This window comes from Phyllostomus discolor, chromosome 4, assembly GCF_004126475.2.
Source record: "Phyllostomus discolor isolate MPI-MPIP mPhyDis1 chromosome 4, mPhyDis1.pri.v3, whole genome shotgun sequence".
NCBI classification, from domain to species: domain Eukaryota; kingdom Metazoa; phylum Chordata; class Mammalia; order Chiroptera; family Phyllostomidae; genus Phyllostomus; species Phyllostomus discolor.
Window position 1 is genome coordinate 3381157 of NC_040906.2, and position 17748 is coordinate 3398904.

Below are 17748 nucleotides of genomic sequence, written 5' to 3' on the forward strand. Positions count from 1 at the left end.
CAGCCCGCCCGCTCCTGCGGCTGCAGAAGCGCCGCCACAGGGCTAACAGGTAGAAAGAGAGTCCAGGGTTTCAGCTCAGGTAAGTGTGTCTCCAGAGCCTACGTGTGTCTGTGTGTCTGGGCGTGCATCTGCATGTCTGTGTGCACAGGTACACACATGCACATGTGCAATTACAGGACCCTGCTACATGCCAGTGTCGTGCCCGCCCCCCGCCTATCTGTGGCCCGCACGGTGGGCATCTGGGGACAGACATGCCAGGGACAGACATGCCCGTGGAGCAGGAGGTTATCCCACTCACCTGTCTGAAGGTCTTTCTCGTGCTCACTGATTTGGGCGTGGAGCTGGGTGGGGCTGGGAACCTGGGCCGCGGCTCCACAAAAGCGTGGGGAGATAGAAAGGATGGGGCAAGAGGAAGAAGAGGCACATCTGGAAAAGGGAAAGGGTGAGGGTGGAGTGGGAAAGTGAGAAGAAAGGGAAACAGTAAGAGGAGACGTGGAAGAGCTGCATTCCCAGAACTCGGGTCACCGCTGGACTCCTGGGCCACAGAGCAGCTTCCTGAGTGCAAGGGTCATGTCTTGGGCACGGGGCAGACACGTTTTCCCTCCTTGTCACCCATACGCACACACATGCTCAGGTGATTTGGGCGCGTTAAAGTCTTAATAGAGCCCCGGCTGGTGTGGCTCCGTGGATTGAGCACGAACCTTTGAACTGAAGGGTCGCAGGTTCAATTCCCAGTCAGGGCACATGCCTGGGTTGTGGGCCAGGTCCCCACTAGGGGGCGCTCAAGAGGCAACCACACATTGATGTTTCTCTGTCTTTCTCCCTCCCTTCCCCTCTCTAAAGGTAAATAAATAAATAATCTTTAAAAAATCTTAATAGACACGGTGAACAAGTGGGTGGCGGTTCACCCACTGCAGGTGAACACGCGTGAACCCCTCCCTGCGTGTCCGGACCAAGGAACACAGTCCGTGTGCAGTAACGCGTGTAACGGGTCAGGGAGCGCTCTTCACTAGAAGCGACCCTCAGAGCAGAATGGCAAAGGTGCAGAGCGGCTGAAGGACCAGCACTGACTGCGGAGGTGACCTTGCCTGGCCCCGCATACTGGAATGCCCACTCCTGACAGGCTCTGGCTTCCGCGTGGACGTCACAGAGCTCACGCACACAGCCCAGGCCTGTTTCAAACAGTCCACGCACGGGATCTTCAAAAACTAATTCTTTGTCTCAGAGGGCGTTTATCAAGAGCGTGGCTTCAACAAAAGAGAAAAGGAAAAAAAACTAAAAAAAATGATAATTTCAGCAATTCGATTGTAAGAACACATGAGACGCAGGTGGCTTAGAAAATGCACTGACTTGGTTACATCCCTTCCAACTCCGTGTTGTCGCCTGTGAGAGAAGCTTCTAGAATGGGGAGTGGAGGCAAAGAACGACCTTCAGATCCTGGGCAAACCCAACTTGCCGGCCACGTTCTCTATGCAGGTTGGGTCTTCGCGGCGCCCTGGCAAGGAGTAAAGAGTAACGGGTCTGCTGAAATCCGTGTGGAGAGGGCAAAGGTCAAACCGACCTGAGCCGCCGACGTGATGGATGCCAGGCGCACTGACATGGCCGATGGCCCCGGCCGGACTCGACCGTCCCCCGAAGGACAGTGTTTCATTCTGTGCGTTTCAGCTCCTCACACAGTTCCGTTAAGAAGTCAAAGTTTAAAATGTTCTGGAAGGATGGTTTGGTTTTTTTCCAGGAAAATGTTCCTTGGACAAGAGGCCCTGAGGTTTGAAGGAGAGAAGAGTATGGTTGGGGTCGCGCACAGGCAGCAGCACGGAGAGCACCCACGACCTGGGTGGTGGGCACCCATGACTTGGACGGCGGGTGCTGACAGATAAACAACACACAGACTTTAGAAACGAGAGGCGTCCTCCCCCCTCCCCGGGAACCCCAGCCCGCATGCCCACGAGCCACGCACAAACCCGAAAAGACCCACTCTTCCGCCCGGCTGGCCCCTCGTCGAACACCATCCGGCGTCGTTTCGCTCCCGCGATTTCAGAGCGTGAAGAAACCCCGGGCGAAGCCAGTTGGCATCCACACCTACTCAGACCCTGCCGGAAGGCGACTTCCCCACCCCTTTCCTGTGATGCGATGCTAACGATATGCAGATTAAATGGCATGATGGAAGACAATTTGCAGGCACGCACGGCAGAAGAATTTGAAATTTTTAAATAACGACACAGAAAGTCTTCGGTCTCATGGGCGTCCGTCTGTCCACTGTTTCGTCTTCAGGGTCCGGCCTGGAGAGAGAGAGTCGGGGACCCCTGCCAGGAACCTGGGACGCTGGCACCGCGCACCTGCCGGAAAGGTTAGAGGTTTCAGGGGAGCTACACCTCTCCCCACTGCCACCTCCGCAGGAACGCGCTTCTGAATGTTACCGGTGCAGTTAACCTGTCGGCCTGACCTTGAGGTGGCCAAGGAGCCCGGCTCTGCAAGAAAATGACCCTCTCCACCATCCGCACCAGGAAGTGCTTCCCCAGCCCCTTCCCCGTCACGCTTGAAGGCTGCTGGGGTGCGTCTGGCCGGGAACCCCTATTTACGGGGATCCCACATTTGCTCGTGCGGTAATCCACTCTCCGGACACTTGCGCTGTCCGTTTTACTGCGTCCTAGAACGCGGCAGGAAAGGCAGGGCTCACTAAATCTGCATATGTATGCGGGCATTTTTTTCTCTTCCTGTGCATGCATTCATTCGCTAAGTGGGGCTTTGGGACTGTCTTTGTTATTATGAAAATGGTATCTTCATGCACATGAAAAGCAAATTCAAACAGCGCAGGGGGCACACAGGGAAACACGTCTGTATTCCTTCCCACATACTCGGCTCCGTGGTCCAGAGCGAGCCACTACCAGTGGTTTCGTGTCTTCGAGTTTCTCTTTAAAAATTACCACAAATATCATAGATCTCCACATCTATCTCACACACACACACACACACACACACACACAGAGTGTGCAAATCTTCACTGAGATGGGTGTAGTTGTGTACTGTACACTGTTTACTTATTAATACCTGGGTGCTTTAACCATCACAACACACACAGATTCATCTCATTCCTTTTAATAGCTCTGACGTGTTCGAGTGCACGGATGTATCTGAGGGCATTCAATAACTTCGCTACGGATGGGCACTCCGATTCCTGGCCAGTGCGAACACCTGGTCAGGAAGACGCCGGGCTGCGGCCGCCCTCGGGCCCTACGACTGCATGTGGTTGTGTCCTGGGGTCTCGAATCAGCGCTCCGGCCCGAAGTCTAGGCCTCAGTTTTATACTTGAATTGACGGCGTCTTAAACCAGGAAAAACCTGGGGTTGTGTTTATGTAGTTGTTTTGCCCACTTAGCACCAGATAAAATCATAACAAAGCTGTCGTCCCTGAGCAGCAGGCTGCAAATTCAGTTAAGGAACTCTAGATAAATAAACTAGAATTCAATAAGAGGTAGTGAGCTTCTTCCACCACTGAAATTCAATTTATCCCCATTTCTTTGCTCCTGTTTTTCTTCATCTTTTCGTCCTAAGCCGACAGAGACTGGGAGGCAGCCGGAACCGTGGCTTCTACGCCCCGGCGTCTCCAGTCTGCACCAGCCCGTCATAAATGGGAGGGACCAGAGCCGCGTCCGGGTCAGAGGAGGCGCCACCAGCAGCTGCAGGTCCCAATGTGGGAGTCAGGGGCAGGCAGCTCCAAATGTCTGGCCGGGGTCCGGGGCCCAGCCTCCTGCATGTCCAGCCGGTGTCCAGCGGGAAGGCCGCAGCTCTGAGGGGTGAGTGCCCTGGAATGCTGCCAAGTGAGCCCAGCACCCAACTGCCCTTGGCAGTGACAGGGAGTGAGCAATTGTGAGAGTCGGGAGGGGTTAACTGTGGAGAGGCGAGAGGAGGGGGAGAAGGTCCAAGACCAACCGCGGGGGCCACCACGGGTCAGTCACTCCTGACCGATGAGATAGAGTCTAGTGGCCGTGCCGGGAGACGAGGGGGGAGTGTGGTGGTGTAGCCGTGCATCTGCAGGTCCTGGAGGGTGGCGTGCCTTCGGACCGGGGACCACCCCAGACGGTCACTAGCACGGCGGTCCCCCACAGCTCAGGTAGCACGTGGGGCAGTAAAGGGTGAGGGGAGCCATGCCCCTCAGCCAGGGCCATCGATTTTCTTAGGGAAACCTTTCAAGAAGGATGGCGCGATCAACAGGGTCCGTTGGAGGCCAGGTAGGAGGGGAAGCAGAGGGCCTCCGGATGTTTCCTTTGGTCACCAGTGGCCTTGGGAAAGCAGGTTTAGGAGACGTGGGGGGCAGGGGGCAGGGGCAGGAGAGCAAAAGGGATCCCCTGCGATCGATGGGAGAGAGTGTGGGATCACACACACACAGTGCAACTCGCGAGGAAATTACAACCTTCGGTGGCTGCGCCTCTAACCAGAGCAGCAAGGAGCCAGAGGCATCTGTCTCTTCAGGTGCCCGGACCAATGTCCCGTGGAGGCCGGCCCGGAGTGACCAGCCGACCGCACAGTAGACAAAGGGGGAGCTGGCAACGCACCCTGGCCGCCTCCGCCCTGGGAAGGAGCCGAGAGGGCTCCAGAGAAGCACAAAAGCGCGATTGTTTCCCTCTCTCTCGGGTTCAGCCAAGGAGGTTTTAATTAAAGGAACATAATAGGCGTCCCGGTTCACCTGGGGAGGAGGCAGGGGAAACCTGAGTGATCCGCTTCCATCCAATACTTTCCGGGGCAGGGTGCAGCGCACTAATCACCGGGGTTTATTGTCCGTGCTTTCTCCTTTCTTCGCTGTGGCTTTCTGGAGGAGAAATTTAATTACAGTGATTGAATTATTAAAGGAATCAGAAATAACTTCTGCATACCACACTCCTGCCCCTTCCCCTGAAAGGGGCCTGGCGTCGGTATGAAATTGTTTTGTCATTTTAGTAGACCCAAGTTCTTCATGTCCCTGACAAACGCTCACTTGAGGGATGAAATTCAAGTATTAAGGAGAGGTTGAAAACAATCTTATAGAAGAATCTTATCTGGAAATAATATTGATAGGAAAGATAATGACTTCTAAATTTTCATACCTATCTTGGGCATGTCATCGAGATCAACAATTGATAAATGAAGGCTTGAATGGGAGAAAATATTTTAGCTTTCTTTTTTTTTTGCCCAAATCAGAAACAACAACAGCTACAAAGTGATCCCAGGAGTGGTTGCTGGAAAAAAAATGAGAACCGGACTTGCTTCAGCCTGTTGCTTCACAAAAAAAAATTAAAAATAAGGCACTCTGAACTGTTGGGGATTTTTTTGTTTTGATTTGTTTTGTTTCTCTCTGTTTCATAAACTCAAATGGACAAGAGTAGTGGGTCCTTCTTATTTCCAGTCGTTGGGGCACTCGAATAAAGCGAAAGGCCACCAGCAGCACGGATTCAGATCTGTCACTGGGAAGATCTACTGGCCCCCTGTACCCCCGCCCCCCCCCCAAACTGCCCTGAGATGCAGCGTCTCTCAGCCCCTCCCCCGAGCAGCCCGGGGCTGGCGTTTCACCCGGAATTCAGAGACTCTCCCGTGATGGAGACCCCCCCCGGTCTTCCACGCGCCGAGACTTCTGGCCGGGTGGGTGGGGTCCTCCTTCAGGACACGCTTGCACCAGCCACAGAATCCCAGTCCGGGACCCGCTGGCTCCCGCTGCCTCAGGCCTCCTGCTCTCCGACCCGTCGGCCTGCTGCCTTCCCCACTCCCGGCCCTGCCTGCGTGGACGGCTGGCTCTCCGGCCTGCCCCTCCAATCAGACGCAGAACCCGATCTCTCCCCGGTCTCTGATCTCAGCTGGGTTTCCTGCGCGCCGAGCCCCTCTCGCCCCCAGCCAGTCTGCGGTTCTTCGGAGGGACTTCCTGGTGGCCCCCTTCACTGCTGGTTCCCCCTCCTGGCGAGCCACCCCTCCGGGTCTGCTGGGCCTTGCAGACCAGACCCAGCCTGCGTCGGAGGGTCCACGTGCCCACGCTCTGAGCCCGGACAGACGCACGTTCTCGGCTTGGCGAGCGCGGCTCTCCGAGAACTCAGAAGCAGTCCGGGAGCCACTTGCCCGAGCACTTGTCCCACTTGTGCCCTGAACATTCACTACGAGGCTCCGGGCGAATTCACCCCCGCGGAGGCCTTCGTCTGTTACGCAAGACGCCCAGTAGAGGGCACTCCTGCACCATCACAGCCGAGCACAGGGGCAGCGCTCGGAACCCAGCCGGCCAATCAGAACGCGCCGATAGTCTCACACCTTACAGGCCTGCTCGTGGGCACGCACTGGACCCCCACCCACACTCAGGTACGGACGGGGCGTTCACCTTCGCCTCTTCCGAGCCTAACTAAAGCGCAGAGAGGAACGACGGCACGCATTGCTCTAGTCACTAGAGCCACTCCAAAGTCACCGTAGTAGGCAGCACACTTTCTGTCTAAGCCCCGAAAGGAAAAAAACAAAAAAAAGAATGATATTTTAGGATCCAGTTGCCAAGTCACGGCCAAGTGGCTGCACTCTGTCTACCTGGAGCTAACGGAGTCCCTTTCTGGGGGTGAAGGCATCCCGACGCCGGAGAGAAGGGAGGGAGGGACCTGAAGCGCCGGCGGCTGCTGCTGCTGGAAGTGACGTTAGTCTCAGGCGAGTCTCGGGCGCACCTTCCTCTCTGAGAAACGTCCGATCTGATTAATTAAAACAAAGCGAGGGGCGCGGGCAGCCAAGGTTCTCTACTCAGCAGAACACGGGCCGGCTTGGGGGGCGGGGCATGGCCGCTGGGGGGGGGGGGGGGGGCTGTGTGCTGCATCAGAAAAGTGGTTTCCAAGCCCTGGCTGGTGTAGCTCAGTGGATTGAGCACAGGCTGCGAACCAAAGTGTCCCAGGTTCAATTCCCAGTCAGGGCACATGCCTGGGTTGCAGGCCAGGTCCCCAGTGGGGGCCACATGAGAGGCAACCACACACTGATGTTTCTCTCTCTCTCTCTCTCTCTTTCTCCCTCCCTTCCAGTCTCTAAAAATAAATATTTTAAAAATAAAATAAAAAGTTTAAAAAAAAAGTGGCTTCCCTGAGGTCATCAAAGCCAACATGTACTGAACACTTACCGTGTGCCAGACACTGTACGTGTGTTACGTCATCTATCCTTCACAGCCACCACGTGTGTTCGACGTGTGTTAGAGAGGGGGGTCCCTTGAGAAACAGTGAGCAGGGTATTGCCCCGTGGCTAGGACATGGGGGGCACCCACCCAACCCGGCGGCGCAGCCCCGGCCATGGCCCTACCTACGTCCAGGGAGAACCGGGTTCTGAGTGAGCCTGGTGTTCCTGACCCACGGCGGTGAACCTCACTTTCCTTTTCAGGTCTCCTGCGTTTCTCAGTTGCGATTCGCACTGAAAGCTGGCTGGCTGAGCCCAGCGATGCCGCTGCGGGAAAGAAGTTAAATCATCAACTGTAACATCAACGTATCACCCGGTGAGCGAAATTGGAACGCAGAGCGGCTGCCATTCAAGTATGGAGAGCTGCTGTTTAATGGCTGCGTTCTGCAAGGCTCTATTAGTGTCTAGCGCTCCGCATTTTTTGTTTCCGAGGAACAGGAGAGCGTCCTTGATGGCCAAACCCCACCGTGGGGGGTGCACAGGTGGGGGCCTCCATCGGCAGTAATTAGTATAGCACCGAGAAAACACATCGGGTGTTTTTTTTACTAAAGCCTTTCCCTCCTGCTGTCCTCAAAATAAGAGCGAGACCTGATTGGGGCGGGGACGGGGTTAGATGGCAAGGGAGGGGGCGGGCCCCTGTGCCAAGGTCATTGGCGGGAGCCAGATCCAGAGGTTCCAGTCCGGCCGGTGCCTTTCCAAGTGTCCAGGATCCAGGCCACTAATCAAAGTCCCGTCTGGGGCTGGCCCCCAGCCAAGGCCCTGCCTGTGGCAAAGAGGAAGGAGGGAGAAGAGACCGTCTCACGAGAAGGCGGCTACCTGTGGGGCGGGCCTTGAAGAAAGCCAAGGAAATCACTCCAAAAAAAAAAACCCCACAAAACTCTGTCTTCCCAGGAGTCCCAGTAACCGGAATGACCTCATTAGAAATTACGCCAATGCTGCTCCTTCCTGCTTGCCCACTACCATGTATTTGCCCTGTGGGAGCGGAGGCCGGATTCTTCTTTGGGAGATACCCCTCCCCCGCTTGAGCTGCTGGGCCACACCTGTGAGGCTCCCTCCCCCACCCCCGGCTGGACAGTAACGCTTGGTGCAGGGGTGGACTCGGAAGGCCAGAGGGAGGTGTCCTCCAGGCTTTTGTCGCAGTTGATGGGAAAGAGATGCAGCTTTTCCCCTCTAGGGTGGAAACCGAGGATCGGAGTCCGGGGATGCCTGCAGGAAAATGACTCAGGACAGAGGGAAACAGAGAAGAACCGAAGAGACGCCTGGTCTAAAGACTTCTTTTGAGCTCCTGGATCTAGCCACACCTGAATCATGCTTGAACCTTTCAGTTTTGCCACTGAATATATTTTCATTGTGGCCCAACTCAATTTGAGTTGGATTTCTGTCATTTGCAACTGATTTTGGGTTGTTTGCAACTTCCTTCCCCACTGAGTTAAAAGAGTGTGTGGGTGCAGGGAGAGGGAGAGTGGGCAGCCCCTCAGCTGGGCACCGGCACCCCTGGGCGTGGGGTGGGCCGTCTGCAGCTTGCTTCCCCCTCGGCACAGTGAAACGGGCCTGGGCTGCGGTCCCCTCCCCTGGAGGGCTGGACAGCGTAACCCACAAGGCCATTCGCTTCCAGCCCCAGCATTCCCTTCCCAGCCCCCGGACCCACTCTGGAGGACAGATGACCAACTGCAGTGGCTGCTGTCACCACAGGAATTCCAGAGACCGGGTGGCTCATCCTGCTTTCTACAGACACGGTCTTCTCATGAGTTTCAGTACCAAAGGCATCATCTGTGGTACCGTGATAGGACACCGGCTCACGAGAGGAAGGTGGAGAAGGAAAGCATGCCTGTAAAATTACGGGGGGCTGATTCCTCAATGATGATCATGTTTCTGTCTATCCCCCTCCACCCCATGTGTGTCTTCCCTGCTCACAAGGGGGAGCAGGACACATGGGACAGTGCGGTCCCCGCCCCCACCCCACCTCTCCTCCGGAGCAGGTCTCCGTGTGTTCTCTGCCAGGCACGGTTGCCTCTGCCCGCAGAGAGGATGTGCATTTGTTATGTATTTACAAACTGGAATAAACCCACTGGAGTGAGAGGAGACGGACACCAGGGTCGCACACGGGTGTCTGTAACTTCTGGTGCCACTGACTCCGAACCGTGGACACACTTGGCTTCAGCGCCCAGAGGCAGCCAGACCCCCAGCTGCAGCAGGACGGTTCCCCCGTGGGCGGGCGGTTCTTGGTTCTCAAAGTGGGGTGGCACCCGGCGCTCTCCTGAGCTGCTAATGTTTGACCTGGAATGTTAGCGTAGTTGGTTGGTGAGAGAAAAAAAAAAAAAAAAAAAAAAAAGGGCAGCCAGAGGGGCTATCTGGGAATGGTCAGTTGTCTGAGTTATCGGAAATAAATTATCCTCATCCTCACACCCCACCCCCGGCCGCCACTCCAGCCCCATCACTGCCTAGATGACAAACGCTGGGTTTGTGTTTCCATCGCTGCCGCCAGGCAGGGGGAGCTGGGCCTCCAGGGCACCCTGGGCACAAACCTGGGCCCCCCGTGCGTGGGTGGCCTGGTGGAGCCAGCCCCCTGGAACTCGGGCGGGAAAGCGAGCCAGGGAATCATTGAGGGCCAGAGCCCTGGGCACGGCTGGGTCCAGGGGCGCAGGCTGGCGGTTCGCTGAAGCCAGCGCCCTCCTTTGCCCTCTCCTCGGGGTCTGGGGACCTGACCTCATCGCCCTCACTCCTCAGCGGGCACCCTCGCCCCACCCGCGGGCCCTCCACAGCCCCTGGGCCGACGCTGCTGTCGGCCGCCCGGCTCCGGATCCCGGGCCGCGCCCTGGCCTGCACAGCAGGAACCCCCAAACCCTGATCCCCGAGGCCGGCTGTGCTGCCGCGGCCCCGCGGGGCAGTGCTCGGCCGGGGCTGGGCGGGTGGAGAGTTCCGGGAGCCGGGAGCTATTTTTATAAGATGAGTCAGCCGGTCTGGGAGGAAGAGCCGGCTCCCGGGCCCATTGTCTGGGCGCGGCCCGGGAGGGGGACCCCGCGGGCGATTCCCAGCGCTCGGAAGGGCGCGAAAACGGCGGGCAGGAGGGAGAAGTCCGCACCCGGCCCGGGGCGCGGCGTGGGCGGGGCCGGGGCGGGGAGAGGCGGGGCCTGGGCGGGGCCGCGAGGGGCGGAGCTGGGCGCCTTCTGGCCGCGGCGGGCTAGAAGCGGCGGCGGCGGCGGCGGCGGCAGCGCAGGGACTGCGGGGACAGAAGCAGCAGAGACACCCGGGGAATCCCGCGCCCCCGCCTGCGCCTCCGAGGCGCGCCCCAGGAGCGGGAGCGGCCCCGCAGCGCGGCCCAGGGCAGAGGCGAGCGCCCGAGCAGCACGTTGCCGGCCGCGGGAGCCGGGGGAGCCGGGGCAGCGGCCGGAGCTCGGGGGCGCGGCCCGGGGACCCGCAGAGCGAGCCGGAGCCAGAGGAAGATTCCAGGCGCCAGCATCCCGCGTCGCGGCAGCGGAGGCGGCTTCACAGGAGACAAAAGCCTGCGGAGAGGACGCGATGCCGGGCCGGCACCGGCTCGGGGGCTGCGGCGTCTGAGCGCGCGGACCCGTGCGCCCCGGGGGGGCGCGGAGGCCGAGCAGGTCGCGGCGGAGGGCGGCAGGCGGGGCCCAGGTGCGCCCGGCCGCGGCGGGCCCGTCACCGCTCGGGGGGCGGCGCCCTCCCGCTGCAGCCGCAGTGGCCCGCGCCGCAGCGAGGAGCCATGGGCAACATCTCCTCCAACATCTCGGCCTTCCAGTCCCTGCACATCGTCATGCTGGGCTTGGACTCGGCCGGCAAGACCACGGTGCTGTACCGGCTCAAGTTCAACGAGTTCGTGAACACCGTGCCCACCATCGGCTTCAACACGGAGAAGATCAAGCTGAGCAACGGCACGGCCAAGGGCATCAGCTGCCACTTCTGGGACGTGGGCGGCCAGGAGAAGCTGCGGCCGCTGTGGAAATCCTACAGCCGCTGCACGGACGGCATCATCTACGTGGTGGACTCGGTGGACGTGGACCGGCTGGAGGAGGCCAAGACGGAGCTGCACAAGGTGACCAAATTCGCCGAGAACCAGGGCACGCCGCTGCTGGTCATCGCCAACAAGCAGGACCTGCCCAAGTCGCTGCCGGTGGCCGAGATCGAGAAGCAGCTGGCGCTGCACGAGCTCATCCCGGCCACCACCTACCACGTCCAGCCGGCGTGCGCCATCATCGGCGAGGGCCTCACCGAGGGCATGGACAAGCTCTATGAGATGATCCTGAAACGCAGGAAGTCCCTCAAGCAGAAGAAGAAGCGGTAATGCGCCCGGCAGCGTTCCGGCGCCGCCGCCGCGAGGGGGGAGTGAGCGCGTGAGTCGGGCAGGAATGAATGGATGTGCGAGAACCCGCGCCCGCGAACAAAGACAGCGAACCAAAGCGATGCTTCCGATTTCTAAAGCTGAATCTCTGCGCCCAGATGCAGGACCGGTGACTTAACCCCGGGCGTGGAGGCTGACTCGCCAGCCTGCCCTCGACCTGCTCCCAACCCCAAGCCCAGGGGGCCTTTTGTCTGAGCAGCGCCAGAGCTCCCTAACGGGGTGGGAGGCCGGCCTGGGGAGTGGACGTGCAGGGGCTGCGGTCTGCCCTCCCCGCCCAGGTGGAAGGCTCAGATGGCAGAGACAAAAGCAATCTCTTCCTACTCCAGCAGGCCAGAAGTTCAGGCTGCCCCGCCCTCACCTGCGAGTTACCTGAGGTATGCAAGGCCCGGAGCCCCTGGAGCCCTCATGGGGAGGGCCTGCTGGCGTTGGGAGGAGCTGGGGGAACAGCCCCTCCTTGCATTCACGGGCCGTGGAAGCTGGATTATTTTGTGTCACAGGGCCGGCCCCTGGTGAAATCTCGTTCGTTCTGCTCCGGGCCCAGACGAGGTGGTGTTTGGGGCTCTGGGAGGACCGCCGGGAACAATACTCAGCCCCAGGGTGTGGGGCGCTGCGCTGGCCCTGGCTGGGGAATGGCCACGAAGATGCACCTTCCCTGGTGATGTGTGGCGGTGGCTGTGGGACCGGTTTTTGTGGAGAACCGCTTTTCAGCCTGGAGTCAGGCATCCTCCAGATGGCTTGGACCCCGTCCATGTGTAGGTCATTGTCACACAAAGAGACCAATAAAAATTAAAAAAGCAAAAACTGTTGGAGGTGGTGGCACATGATGTGTTCCCTGTCTGCAGGATAGCTAAAGGTGTTCAAAGGGTAAGGCCCTGGATGCAAATGCCGGGTGGGTGGTGGGAGGGGGGCGTGGGGACCCCCCCTCCTCTGTACTGTGTCATTGGCATAAATATCTCGGCCTGGACGTGTGGAATCTGAAATTCTCACAGCCTGCCGATGGGTTGGTGTCAGAGTCCCAGCTGCAGATGCGTGCTGAATTGCAAGATGGTTTTTTTTTTTTTTTTTTTTTAACAAGGGATGTCTCATGAGGCTAACCGCTTGATGATGGGTTTTGGTTTTCAGACATGCTTGGAAAAAAGAAAAAAAAACTTCCACAAATGAATACTTACCTTAGAAATATTCACCTAGGGGAAAAAAAGACTTTGCCCTGCCCTGTTACATCCTCTCAATGCTGCCAGTGGTGACATGTTCCGATCCCTAACTGGGTTCATTGTGGCCTGCCTGGTTTGAGTATTTCATTACAAATATCGCATCAGAGCATTTCACGCCATGCACCCCCCAAAAAACAAAGCCCCACCTTGGCGTCAAAGCTGACCTTGTCGCGTGGATTGGGAAGCGAAGGGGAAGCCCCCAGGAGGAGGGAGGTCCTTCCTGACCCCTCCTCCTGGGGACTGGCCTGTGAGGCAAAGGCAGGCCGCGGCCAGGGCTTGCGCGAGAAAGCGAGCACGTGACGTCATGGTCGCCCGTCCTCAGGCACTGTGACCGTGTACTTGAAAGAGACTTTGGAAGGGAGAGGGAGAGAATAGATATTTTTAATAATGAAACTTAAATAAACCCTCTATAATCAGGACTGAGTCTTGGTTTTGCAGAAGCTGTCATTGACCCCGAAACACAGTGTCGCAAGGGAAAGGTGAGCTCACGGTTGGAGTTTCATTTCCTCTTGGAATCCATGGTTATCGGTGGAGCTCTGTCCCCTCCCCACCCCGCCCCCTCGGTTATAAATTAATTCAGGAAGGAGGCCTATAGAAATCGGGCATGATCGTGCTTTTAAGCATGTGAGTTAGTCCAGTGACAAATTCATGGCCGTTGTCCACCGCACGCGGAAAGTTCATTTGCGAACCAGAGTGGAATTCCTGGCTTCCTGCTTGAAACCTGATTGTTACAGAAGATACTTTAAAATAAGGGCCTGGCAGCCCGGCTCCCTTTCTCTCTCGTTGGTGTATGTGGGGCCCCTCCGACGGTGGTCTGTTTGTAGAGACTCGGTAGAGAAACTAGAGCGAAGAGTGTGGAAAAAGCCTGCGAGGTGTCAGCTTACATAGTGACCGCATATTCCCTGATTCCTAAATGGGCTGGTCCCATCCCCTGAAGACTCTGTATAGAACTATTTAAAAAAAAATCCATCTTCTTTATTTTCTTCACATGCAACGATTTCTTAAGCACTTTTGACATTTTGGTAGTTCCACACTATTGAGAGAATAATATATTTATTTTGTGACATTGCAGATGCCCAAATACGGTCACCTTCGTGCTCACAGTTCTTGAGGTCAAGACCAGTGTTCGAATCCTGCCGTGCTTCACACCTAATGCGAAATGCCCCTGGTTTTTTTGCATTGTCAGTACTGAAAGGGTGCAGTCAGCTGTCAGTAACTGTCTCGTAGAGTAAACCCTGTGGTGTCGTCACGAATAGTTAGGAGTCTCAGTTGATTTCTGTGACGTTTGGCCCACTAACAGCCCATTTCATCTCTGACCAATCAGGAAGCCTGGACCCCAATACGGCCTTGCAGTGGTCCACCGGGGGTCCCCTCCAACGCAGTGGTCGGTGACTTCCGATGTCTCCTGCCCTGGGGAGCGGGGGTGGGTGTCCCCCCTGAGCGAAGCAAGCCTCCCCCACGGGCGTTTTGGAATGTTTTCAGACAGACAGAGGGGGGCCAGCTTTGCTTCGGGACGATTCTCCTCACCCGTTCTCTGTCGTGGTGTCGGGACAGTGTCTCCTGGTGTGTTTCCGTTCCTCCTGCCACAGTGCTGTCCGGACCACCCTCCTCTCCGCTCCCCGCTCCCCGCACCCTTTTATATGCATATATGATGCTGTGAACAGAAATAAATTATTTATACAAGCAAATGTTCGGGGAGCTGCTCTGTGGATGGTTTCTGCTCTCTGTTCTCCGGGCCTCCTTTGCTGAGTGGGGGGACCGTCCCAGGTGGTCTCCACAGGGGGCCGGGGGGGGTCCACCGTCTCGGGTGTTTTGGGTGGAGTGTCCGTCTCTCCCTGGGGGTAGATTTAGAGGTGCCTGTCCCCCTTCGCAGTGACGCTGCTCGGGGTGTTGGCCGCCCCTCTGTCGATAACTGGGCGGAGCTCCACCCCGGAGCCCACCAGGCCCCCAAGGCCCGAGTCCTCTGGAGCCGTCGGTGGCCGAGCCCGGCGTGCTCGGCTGAGCCCTTGGGGAAAGGGGCGCGGTGAGAAGCAACGGAACCTCCGACGGGTTCGCCGCAGGGCTCACGGAGACGGGTCTCAGGCACCAGAGCTAAGGAATAGCTGGGGCTTCGCCCTGGAGCCAGAACGGTCCAGTTTCAAATCCTGACTCCCATGTGCAGAGCCCCGTGATGGTGCCGGAGCTGCGGGCCTCAGTGTCCCCGCCTGTGAAATGGGATCGGGGCGGTGGCTGGGAGGACGAACCAACGATGAACGGGACGTGCTTATCCGTTCCCCCGGCGTGGAGCGGGTGCTCGGTGGCTTTGAGCTCTGGCTCTTTCAGGCTGCCGACAATAGGTCGAATGCATGACAGTGAGACCTTCCTCTTCCTCATCCTGCTCAGACCGGGCCACCCCCGGGCCAGAGTGGAGCCCGGTGAGCCTCCCAGGCTGTCTTCCCATCCGGAGCCGTGGGGGATTGAACTGGGTGCCACACGGAGGTCTCCAGACTCCGTCAGTCACCAAAGGTCAGGCCCATTTCACGCAGCTGAGAGCCTCCATACGGTAGTAGGGGCGGGTCCGCGGCCGCTGATGCCTGGTGTGTGGCACTGAGCGGAGGGTGCGTGCTCAGTAAGTTCTGGTCGAATGCCTTCCTTCAACCCAGTTTGGGTTGTAAACTTTCATTAAAATGGGCGTTTCAGAAATGGTTATTCCCCATTAAACAATTTTTTATATTTTTTTATTTATTTATTTTTAGAGAGGGAAGGGAGAGAGAGAGAGAGAAACATCAATGTGCAGTTGCTGGGGGCCGTGGCCTGCAACCCAGGCATGTGCCCTGACTGGGAATCGAACCTGTGATGCTTTGGTTCAAAGCCCGCGCTCAATCCACTGAGCTACGCCAGCCAGAGCCCATTAAACATTTTGAGTAAGAAGAAACTACACAAAGTGACACTTTTTTAGGGTCACTGTCGTGAGATGACTTACAGGACACCAGGACGTTTATGGGGTACTGAAACACGGGTGAGCTCAGTGATTTTTTTAAAAAATCACGACATCATGCACGTTGCCACAGGAGTGAGTGTTTAAGAGGCTGTTGCCATCAGAAGGACACAGATGCCATTTCAAAGAACGGAAGCCTGAGAAATGCTTGAAAAGCCGTTGAGAAAAACCATCTCAACTCTATTAGTAAACACATACCAGAACTCAAAAGAAGCAAAGACAGAAACCCTTGTTTCTCGGGGCGCCCCCAAGGTACTGTTGCTTTAACAAATCTGTCCTTGAGGGGCCAGGTGGTGCGTGGTGCTCGGACAGCACGGTCCGCTTTGTTTTCCAGGGAAATGGCCCCAAGTAACCCCTTCCCCGTGACCTCTAACAGGTGGCGGTTAATTTTGGTCCCCAGCCACTGCCAGTATTTCCCCCCACCTGGACTCCCCCCGCCCCCCGTGGTTTTAGTTCTCCCTTTGTGAGTTTCTGTGCTAGACCACGGGCGTCTCTCTGCGTCCACGCTTGTCCCCACAGCCTGTGCTCTGAGAACGGTCCCGCTGCCCTGCCGTAGGCTGGTTTGACGTCACGTTCATGTGGCACCAGGGGAGGACGGCGTGGGTGCCCAGAGCAGAAGATAAGAGGCCTGACGAGATACGGAGCAAGGTAGACAACCTGACCGGGAGCTTGGCCCTCCCTGGTGTCTCAGTCCCCCATCCCCCACCCCCACCCCACCTGGCCATCCAGCCGACCTCCGGCTTCCTCCTCTGCGTCCGTGGTGATGCCCGATGCCCACAACTTGGCATTTGCCCGCCAGGAACCAAATTCACCGTCTCGGCCACCGTGCAGGCCTTTCTGTCCTCAAGGTCATGCCCGATCCATGTTCACTCATCCTTCAAGCAGCCCCTCCCCCCGGCTCCCCCTGGCTCCCCCGGGGCTCACTGACACCTGTTTCTCGCAGAACTCGCACAGAAACGCCGGGGCCCCTCGCTGCGTTTGTTTTGCACGACCTCGGCCTGAGAACGGGGCCGCTTGGGTTCCAGGGAGGAAATTGCACACCGCAGGTTTCTGAGAGGGTGCCCGGCCTGTCCCCGCCCAGAGCAGAAGTGAGAAGGAAGAGCCGCGTGGTGTCACCGCCCTGGGCTGCAGAACGTGAGCTGGCTTTCTTGGAACGGGAGGCCAGCCTGGGCCCCACGGTCTCCTGAATGTCACGGCGAGGCGTTCTCTAGGTGTGGGGGTCCTGCGCAGGGGAGCCCGCCCAAGCACTGTCCCAGGTGGTATTTACCGCGTCTCTTCTGCACGTGTCACTTAAAATGAACATAGTCATGGCAAGCACAGCTCTAGGGATTGCTGCTCCGGCTCAGTCCTGTGTGACGGTGGTGGTGGCCGACGCTACCCGTTACTGAGCCCTTCCTACGCGCTGGGCACCACGCTGAGTGCTTGGTCCGCTTGACCTCTTCCTCCAGAGAGCCCCAGGAGATCAGTTCATTCATCCAATAAGTGTACTGATTGGTGTATCTGCGCGGGCAGATGAGGAAACTGAGGGGAGAAGACCAGATCACCCCCTCGGAGGTCAGCCACTGTTAGGGTGAAGACCCAGGTCCCTGAGACCCAGAGGCTGAGCCCAGAGTGCCCACAGCCCGCTGCCAGTGGAGAGGGACGCGGCGGGTGAAGGAAGCTGGGACTCAGGATGCGGGGAGAAGGGGACAGAGCTGTGTCCCCCGTGGGCAGTGCCACCGCCCTGCCTCGGGGGCCGCCTTGTCTCGGCCCCTCCCTCCTGAGAACCCACCCCCCCACCCCCCCAACAGGACTGACCCCAGGCCCTGCGCCCACCCTGACAGGAAGATCCCGGGAAGCTGGAATCGGCGTGGTGGCCACACCGCTGGCCCCAAACCCTCCTCGGAAAACTCCCTCTGTACCAGCTTCTGTCCTGGAGGCACCTCATTCTCCATAGTCCTTTCCAGAGACCCCGTGCCTGGCGCAGTGCCTCCCTGGCGCAGGGCATTCATGCACCCCAGGAAGCGGCTCTGGGGGTGTCCGTGCGCCTGCCTCGGGGTGCGGTCTTGGCAG

General features: G+C 58.0%; 1 protein-coding gene across 1 annotated transcript; it reads left to right on the forward strand.

Annotated features, from left to right (window-relative positions):
• Window positions 1-10330: 10330 nt before the first annotated feature.
• On the forward strand, window positions 10331-13769 carry ARL4C (ADP ribosylation factor like GTPase 4C). The gene has a single exon (XM_028509279.2). It carries the CDS (start codon window positions 10873-10875, stop codon window positions 11449-11451), a length of 579 nt encoding a protein of 192 aa, XP_028365080.1. The 5' UTR covers window positions 10331-10872; the 3' UTR covers window positions 11452-13769.
• Window positions 13770-17748: the final 3979 nt, after the last annotated feature.